Source organism: Dermacentor albipictus, chromosome 2 (genome assembly GCF_038994185.2).
Source record: "Dermacentor albipictus isolate Rhodes 1998 colony chromosome 2, USDA_Dalb.pri_finalv2, whole genome shotgun sequence".
NCBI classification, from domain to species: Eukaryota; Metazoa; Arthropoda; class Arachnida; order Ixodida; family Ixodidae; genus Dermacentor; species Dermacentor albipictus.
In genome coordinates, this window is record NC_091822.1 from 180,650,553 (window position 1) to 180,660,217 (window position 9,665).

At 44.3% G+C, this 9,665-nt stretch overlaps 1 protein-coding gene across 1 annotated transcript in view; it reads right to left on the bottom strand.

Annotated features, from left to right (window-relative positions):
- The window catches only part of LOC135919326 (guanine nucleotide-binding protein G(I)/G(S)/G(T) subunit beta-1), a 60,201-nt gene extending 50,771 nt beyond the window's left edge, over window positions 1-9,430 (bottom strand). Inside the window, exons 1-2 of the mRNA XM_065453076.2 lie at window positions 9,120-9,430; window positions 7,440-7,519 (exon numbers count right to left, since the gene is read on the bottom strand). Of these exons, the coding sequence (XP_065309148.1) occupies window positions 7,440-7,496 (57 nt within the window). The 5' untranslated portion in view covers window positions 7,497-7,519; window positions 9,120-9,430. The remainder of the gene's footprint in view (window positions 1-7,439; window positions 7,520-9,119) is intronic.
- Between the last annotated feature and the right edge of the window lie 235 nt (window positions 9,431-9,665).

The window sequence follows — 9,665 nt, forward strand, 5'->3', positions numbered from 1 at the left end:
TAATTCCTCAGTGCATCGGTCCTTTCTGTTCTCAGCCTCCTTTTGCCATCCTTTCACTCCATGGATCATTTGAAGCATCCTCTTGGTCAGTTGTACAGTCAACATCCAATTTTCTAACTCCCTAGGGGCCGCAAAAACATCCGGAAAAAAAAAAAATGAATGTACGTCTTTAATTGCCCTAAAGGGCTAAAATGGCCACAGGCACGTCAGAAAAAGCTCTTGAGGCCTGCCAGTACACTTATTAGGCATATCGGTTCTCATACTGTGACAGAAGACGGGGGTGCTTGCGTGTATAATTAAGGAATACATATTGTGTCCTGTGACAATTGCCCCTTCCCACGCTTGTTATGCTTCACCGTGTAACACTGCTGTACTGAGGCGAAGCTAACTTTTTGAGACTGGCATTACACAACGCACTGTGCTCTGCGAGCTTCGAAGCCAATCGCGAGGATTACAAAGGCGGAGTCAGTGCAGTTGCCGACAGCGGCGAATTCTTTCCATGAAAAAACATGGTACCACACGGTAAGAAGCTTAATAACGAACGTAGAAGCGGCTAGGCCTAACGTTGCCGCAGTGGTGGCTACGGCTGCCAGCTAATCTGCATGCAAGAGTGCCGGTACGAGGCCGCAAGATAATCAATATGGCGGCAGTGGTCACTTTGATTAATGCCATTTGAGACCTGCAGTCAGGGCAATATACATTGACTATATATGGAGTACACGTCAGAAAAATTGGGCGTTTGGAAAATCGGTCGCTAACTACTTTGGCAATACCTTGTGCTGATGATACAGCGTCAATGACGATTTGTTTCGATTCCTGTTACTGGAGCCAGCATTAACACGACTTTCGTTCCCTTTCAATAATGTTACAGCCAATTTTACCTGATAGAAGCACAAATCCCCCGAGTTTTTCCCGAGTCTTTCCAGACTATTCAAATTCCCTGAGAATTCCCGGTTGGTAGACACCCTGTGAATTCGAAGTCCCGTAAACAGCGGATTTCCATATGCACATGCATACATAAGCTAGCGTGCGTCCGTGGCACTTAACACACAGTTCTGCTGCTCCTATGAATTTTTATACTGTGCACATAAACTTGCGAATCGTCATAAATACCATTTCATTTCAGTATATAAATCACACTAGCTGTTTACACACGAGGACATAGGAATGCGATAAACATATGCAGGCATGAGGTCCCAACATTAACCCTTTGGTTTGGTTTTCAAAATTTCTTTTTCGTAAATTGCATTGGGCAAGCTTCTCATGGTAATGTGCTGACTTGTAATCTATCAACGATATAGAAACAGCGAGCACCATAAACGTAAACCGCATACACTGAGGTAAGCAAGGCAAAGGTCAAGCAAACAATTCATTATTGCTAGAGATAGGAAGCACAGTCTAAAAAAACTGAACGGATAGAATGCAAACTGAACTAAACGCAACACAGCAAGCTGTCAGGTTAGAAGCTTATGCATGCAGGCACCATCATGTCAACAACCGTGCCCTTTGCGATGCCACACTGCCTATCCACTACCATCTAGCTCATCACAGAAGCATGCCTCCATCAACAAATTAATAAACTCTTCTTCCGCTGGTCATTTAAGCAGTAGACAACGCAATGGTTTTTGTGTGACATTATTAAAAAGCCGTGACTTAGGTCTGCACAATGCTTCGCTACAAGTCGGACGCAACAATATTCATGACATATTCATTTCTCTTCACACCAAGGCACCACTGCTGTCACCGTACTGCACACTCCTGAGAGAGCTAAGGTATCTAATTTCACGTAATAACTACCTTACATAATAATGACTGCATTTCATGCAGTCACAATTTATCAATTGATGACCTATGATAGCAGCAGGCCTTATGCACTTGACAAGACTAACACAACTGTGTGTGTTCCCATGTGCACGAGAAAGGGTGGAATGTTCTTAAGTGTTGAGATGAGTAATGGGAGTCAAGTTTCTGTAATAATGGTAGAGGAATAGACAACACAACAGGATAATTAACGGTACATTATTTTTAGAATATGTGATAATGGAAGTAATGCATTACTGCACACCAGCTGGCAAAGAGTGCTAAGGAAATGTACTAGGACTAAAATATATAGTTTTCGCATGAAGTTATGAATGCAGCTCACTGTGCTAGTACGCAAACATGACTTCCATGATGATGTCATTGCGCCACATTATCTCACGCGAATTGCTTCACTTTGGGGTGGCGACTTTTTCACTAGATTATCAGTTATCGATTTGTCACTTGGCGCAGGACATCCCTGCCATGCTGTCACATTTGTTTACAAAACTTCTTGACATGTTGGTACCCCAAGATGGTGGCCACGATTACATCAATGCAGATCACCTTCGATGCCAATGCAGTTTGCCACAGGCTTGTTAAAACCAGTGTTACTGTCCAAATTCTAACTATCTGGATAAGCCTTGAGCACAGACTGGCTGAAAACACTGGATGAAAACAAATATGTTAATTGCTAATTAAAAACTAATTAGTGAATTTATGCTAATTAGTCTCTATTGACACGTCTTGCACTAATTATGTCCACTACTGCTATGTTCTTTAGAAAGGGAAAGCCATTGCCTGAATCACCTCAACACTGAAGTACTGTCTCAGCTGAAACACATGCATAGAGCCCTTTTAATTGTTAAGTGTTCCATTTTATATGTTGCTAAACAAAGACCACCCATCTCATTTAGCAGCACTTCCAACATTGACATCAGGCAGCAGATGTGCATGTCAGCATTATTTTCCTGTCAAAGCAATGTGACTTGCATTCTTCCGAAAGATAAAATGCTAATTCATTCTAACTGCTAGATGAGCCAATACTTGTCTCGGATGACTGTGCCTTGCTGAGAATATGTGGGAAAGGTCGCAATTCTAGTGCCCTCTTTCACACCCCATACACACCCATATGCCCATCCTCCATCTGTTTACGATTGTAGGGGTTGAAGATGATGACCTATATCTTGGCAAAGGATAGCACAGAAGAGAGAAGGCAGTGGAAACAGCCCAAACAGTAGACGATGCGCGAGAAAGATAAAATCCCTGATCAGCAAAAGGCAGCTCTTATGGGCAGAGGCAACAGCACGAATCAAGGATGAATAAGACAACTGTGTTCTTGTCATTCTTTTCCACAACCAGGCACCCAAAGTAACCCAGATTACATAGGATTTCCTTACAAGCCCAAATAACCACCTTTGTATCAGTATCAGCACATTGCCTTAAGCATGCCAGAATTGGCACGCTGACATGGAAAAACCTAATGCAACATGTGCGGGGGATGCAACACCCACGGTCTTGGAACAAGTTGAGGCGCGACTGCTACAAAGGGTACAACATAACAGTATTTTACTGCATCGCGACAAGAATACATGCAGCCATAGTTATATATTAAGCCTTAAGCAGGCCATCAAAACATGCGTTTTGTCCCTTAGACATAAAGTTTAGCACTGCTTGTATTGGTTGCTGCACATGAAAAGCTGCATAAGAAATAAATAAGATTCATTTAATATTAGTGCGATTTCTGCAAACCTGAGGTACCAACAGTACTTTATGAGGCCTACTGAATGGACAACGGTGTGAAGTGTACACTGGTGTCCCCAAGTCAAAATTCTTTTAATGTGGTGCCCTACAACAAAATTAAGTTTTAAGCATATGGCAACATTGCCAGATATTTGTTATACAAACCTAGTGACAGTGATTTCGATGAAATAAGCTGGCAAATATGTATTCATAAGCACAAATATGCATGTTTTAACACGTTCACTGCGGTGTAAGTCTCCAGTGGGTCGCAGCAGATATTCCAACCGTGTAGCTGCACAGGGCTTTCCTGCAGTGTGCAAGCAACATCTTTCTAAAAATCAAGGGAAAATAATTTTTTTTTTATTTTTGGCCCGACGCATCATGGCACCATCAATCTGCACCTTTAGGAAATTCCAAAGGATCACAATCCTCTGGTGACTCACCAGTGGGGTGCGATGCACCACAGCAATATGACAAGTGACCCACCCACGGGTCATCCCACACAGGAACTGAGACTTGGATACATTATTTATCAAAAGTGCTGTCGCAGTGAACGTGTTAAGTAAGTGGTCAGCAACACGTTGAAATCTAGGTCTCATCTAGCAATATAGTAGTAGCATTGTGCAGACTGTAGCCTAATTCTAAAGAGGCTCCTCTCACAGTGTTATGGGTCCCGGCACAATCACTGGTGCTTGTCACTTCCCACTACTCTACTTCAGTTCTTAATAATCAATGCCCAGTCCTATTGTTTTGGATTGCAACAAATGCATCAGTGCCATTGAGAGCCACCGTAGGCAGAAAAAGCATGTTCACAGGCTTGCAGATAAAGCACCACGCCTACGCCTGTTCGATCCCACATCTTACAACAATGAATCAAGCAGAAAAGCTGCAGAGACGACAACAAGAAAGGCTCCTTTTAGGAAAAGCCTGTGTATAAGTTTGTTGAAGGAGTAAACACACAAAGCATTTCATTACATGTCACCTTGGAATGGTAACTACTGGCAGACGTCTCTGTATATAGAACAAGTGAGCTCTTCTGTGGCTAATTTTCCGGTGTTGGGTTGCCTTCATACACAACCATCCATAAGCTACCTTGATACATATACTTATTGCTACAATTTGGGCACACTTGACGCAACACTAATGTCAGCTTCATGTGTGAAAATGATATCGCTGATGTTGCAGCTAAAGAACTGCGGGAGATGGTTATGTACATTTTTGTCTGTGTTGTCGTTCCCATTTGCCACTGCGCCTGATTTGTCACAGCACTGCCAAAATGCAATTGGCAGGTTGCACGTGCACTGCTGCATCCCTTCAGTGCAAGCAAGAACCTGATGTCCTGCATGGCAGATCCCAGACATCCTGATGACAAACCATCAGAGCACCAATCTCAGAAGTGTATAGGCCCGGATTCAATCACTGCTGACACAACTTTCTTTTTTCGTTAGTTTCCTAACTTGTGCATTAGTCTACAGAGCTCATGCTGCTGCAATTACTATCCAGGGGGGCTACTTTGCAAGTGTATTTTTTTTTTTTGCAACTATGTTTACCCAATAAAGTTGACCTACTTAGGACAATGGTGCACTACCCTGTGAACACTTGTTCACCTTAGCATGATTGCTTTTGTGCAGAAGTACCACATACCACCTCATTTTAATTAGCAACGGCGCTTCATTGTCAGTGTTAACATAATCTTATTATAGAAGACTTCTCTTAAACAGAAGTTTAATTTGTGCAAATAGTACTAAAATTTAAAAAGAAATATCACATTGCTGCAATCTGACCCCACAGGCCACCAAACAAAGGCAAACTACACAACTGCTTATGGACCTCAGTGTAGAAATCATGTGTGAACATGCTTGTAGCAAGTATTTACAATGTACAATTGCCACAGATAAACACTCTTACAGCATTAGTTGCAGCAGGTTCACGTGGCACTGCTTACTTCATGTTTATTCTATATATTTTAAAGGAATCAGGCTGTGGAATAACAGACAATTTCTGTCTACTGCCAGAAATTTCGCTGCTGTTGCCGAAGGTTGCTAACACTAACAAAATGTGCGCTCGCATATGCAGGGCAGAAGTTGGCGCTAGCGCAGTAAAAATTTATCAGATAAATTGGTCTAAGTCGCAGTGGGTTTCGAGGGAAACCACAGTGAAGGGCTCCGTATCAATTTTGACCACATGGGGTGCTTCAATGTGCACCCAAACCACAGATCATAAATGTTCTTGCTTTCCTACCCATTGAAATGTGGTCACAGTGGCTGGGAATCATATCGATGACCATGTGCTCAGCTGTGAAATGTCCTAGCCACTAAGATAATCCCCCCCCCTCCAACCCAAAAATAATAATGCACCAAGCATATGCGATTGAGGACACTACCATACACGACTACACAAACAACTTCCATTGTGGTACCAGAAAGTAAAATGCACTGAAGCCACTAATTCATGTGCATGCCAGGGGAACTACCAGAGCATTTGGGGTCAATCACCGCCTGATATTATGTTGCGCTACAGTACATCTAGAAGAGAAAAGGGCAAAATCGCTCCCGGGTTGTCAAAGTAGTGCACACAAATATTTGATGGAGTAGCGTGGTGAAGGAACACATTACAAATTGACATGGAAACATGACCGCCTGCCGCTTCAGTCAATGAGACCGTACAGTTTGCTACATGGCATACTACCGTGACCAGCTGTGAATTAAGGTGTTTAGTCATGACTGCTTTGCCTCAAAACAGGGCATGGATGGATGAAGGCAGTATTCTCACAATTTAAAGTCTGAATGCTATTGAATGTTTCATTATAAGGCGAAATTGCATGCTGATGTCTAGAACATGTTACAATTAACATAGGTTGCCTCAGCCACTGTGCAGATGCAAGAAGGTACTATGCCTGTGTTAAGTAATGCATGTGAGTGGCTCCTCCCAATGTCTGCATCATACAGAGACACCAGGGTAAGTGCGGCCCATTCTGGCTTTTTTGGCAAAACTTGTTTGCACTGCCTTGTACAAAGCGAATGTGCAGTTGTTTTATGTGCGCAAGACAAAATCTGAATTATGAGGAACTGAGGGTATAAAGCACTGGAAACATCACAACACCAGCAAGCGTGCTGCTCTTTGGCTTACACAGACACCTCACGTATGCTATTTGCCTGAGCAGTGAACACGAATTTGACATACGTTTAGCAAATATGATGCTCATTAAATTGTCATGCACTACAGCATGCCGGTAACACTGACGTCGTAAGATGGCGATTCTGCTGTGAAATCGCTGTAGCGATAGGACACCTTGCCCACGAAAAACTGTAGGGATCAGCAAAGGTTGAGGATAGCTTAAGAATGCAATTCAATGATAAAGCAGCTAAAGCAACACTTTTCATCATACAAGCTTTATTTTCTACCTGTATCAAAGGTCCACTCAGTACCTTTAATAGTTTAGTTAAAGATAATTTAAGAGCTGTGTCTGCTGTTGCAGTGAATAACAACTCTGGTCCAGATGTCTAAATTTTGCTGTACAATTGCTAAACACAATGCAAATTATTCAATATAGTGTGAACCTAATCTTTCCAACTGTGAATCACTGGTGTTGTGAACTACAATGCCTGCATATTAAATCCAAGATTGTGGTGCTATGCATCCTTCCAAAGCCTTAGATATGGTGTCTACGAATAGTCGCAGAACTGTTTTAGACGGGGATCACAAAAATAAAACATCAGGATTGCCAATAAAGGGCTCCCACCAGTGTGCTATCTACTAGCGCTTGGTAACAAAACTGCGGTGAAAATAGCTCACTCGGTATCTCAATACACACCCCTTGTTATCACAGTCGATGACAGAAAACAAGCATGTCTCCAATGGGCCTTTTTAAGTGAACTGGCTGCGAAATGACAACTTACTCGTATTGTGTTCTTTAATGTCTCTGCTTCTTGACGTAGACTCTCCACTTCATTCATTTTGTTAGCTTAGGCTCCTCAACCTGTAAAACAGAAATTATGTTAGCAATTGTGCTCACAACATCAGTATAAAAGAGAAAAGATGAAACAGCAGTGTATGTAAGCCGCAATTTCTTGTACACGCTGAAAGGATTGCCAGCGCATCCAAACAAATTGCAGGCTGGTTTTGTTTAGCACTACAGTACATCCACAAGAGGAATTGTATGATCACTCCCGGGTTGTCAAAAGTAGTGCACAATCTCTACAATGTGAAAAAGGAAGACTTAGTTAAAAAGTTGGCTTAAAGGCATATAGGAGAAATACATTTGAACACTTAAGCGATCAGTTAACTTCTTCTAATGTCTGCTATACGGAATTCCGTACTGACCTGCTTGAGCACAACAGGTTATCTATTTGCGAACCATGCCTAAGTATGCAGTAACATAAAGCACAGATGTCCGTAGGCAGCGCTTCCCCGACTTCCAAGTGAGCGTGCAAAGCACACGCAAAGTGTACAGCAGTAACATGCGCGGCGATCTAAATATACAACAGAAAATAACAAGGTTTAGATCAAGGATCTGCGTCATAGGCAGGTTGTCATTCCGCAACAAAACATCCGCGCCTTCCTTAAATGGCAGACAAGATGTCCGCGCCCACACGCCGATTGCAATGCACTCCCGATGGAAACAAGTTTGCTAGCTGCACGCGCAACGCCTTCGCGGTTGCAGCGAGCCGGAACAGGCACGGGGAGGGGGCTGGGTCATCTTGGAACAGGCACAAACACTGCTGCCGCGTAGCCCCACGGATGCGTGTTGTGTGTCGAGCTCGGGAAGCCACATGTTCGCTGCCGCACATACATTTGTAGATTTGCTTCAATCCGCAACTTGTCACAAGCCCGATCGCTAGGCCTAGAACAACTCGTTAACTACCATCGCGCGAGGAGGGTGTGTGGGGCTTGTGCAAAGCGGAAGGTCAATCACCAGCACTGCAAACCAAATACGTACTCTGGCCGCTAACAGATCGGTGAGCAAATCATAAAAAGAAAAAAAAAACCGCGCGAATGAAATACAAGCCCGCCGATGGGCACCGGTCCAGTTTAGGGTTATCGTGGTTATCGGAACGGGGCGTTTGCGTACCGAGCGAGCAGGTGCTTGCACAAGCTGTTAAAGCCGCCATGCAAACGCATCTGTGTGCAGAGCGTCAGAGCGCGCGAGCGGGCGTAACCCCTAGCAAGACGGGCCGCCACGTTGTTTTTAAAAACAAGCCAAGTATGTCACACCACTTCTGGCACATCGTACGGGTCTGCACCCACTTCCGCGAACGGAGACGACACACTAATGATGCTTCGGCCGAAAGCTGTGTCCAGGGTGAAGTGTGGCCACTAGCACGATGTTTGCGATCACAACTTCCAGCATATTCGCCAGCGACGACCGAAATTTGAGCTCATCGGAACATAATATCCGCCATTTTACGGCGCTGGGAGGAGCAGCGCTAGCCCTAACTCAAGAATAATTGTCAATGTTTCCGCCGAATCGGCGCCTCGAAAGTAGTTCCAATCACGCAAGAGAACGCGCGAAATGCTCTATCCGTGCGGCACGGATGGACAGTTGAGGCGGAATAAGGCGAAACTTGAAGGACCCATACCTTCCGAGAGCAACTTCCCTCTAATAATAGGCCTAACGCTGAAACAATTCGCCGGGTGTCCCAGGCTTGCCGTGGGGCGAATGGTGTCCCAGCGTGCCGTCACAGCAGTTCGTTGAGCAGCATGGAAGAATGTCCACTACGTTTGTCCAACAAACCTCACAAACCACACTTCAGCATCCACCGCACTTCGATACCCGGCGAGTGCACGAGAACCCTCGAGCGTGTTCGTAAATTTTTTTCCGACCGCTTTGAGCAGGGTGCGGCTCCCGTGCACAAACCGGCAAAGACCCCGTACTGAATTTAATAGCGGACTGCTCGACGCATGCGCCGAGCACAATCCTACAGCGGCTGCGCGGAGGACCACGCATTACCGGAAATGACGCACGGATATTACTTGTTCCGGGAAAGCTTCGGTCCAGGGGCGGGTGACGGCATTTAGCGTTTGCTTGTTTTGTTGGACCGATATTTTGCACCGTTTTCTGCTAAGTGTCGTGCTACTAACCGTAAGAGTACGCCCGAAACAAAATAAGGAATAATAGAGCCTGT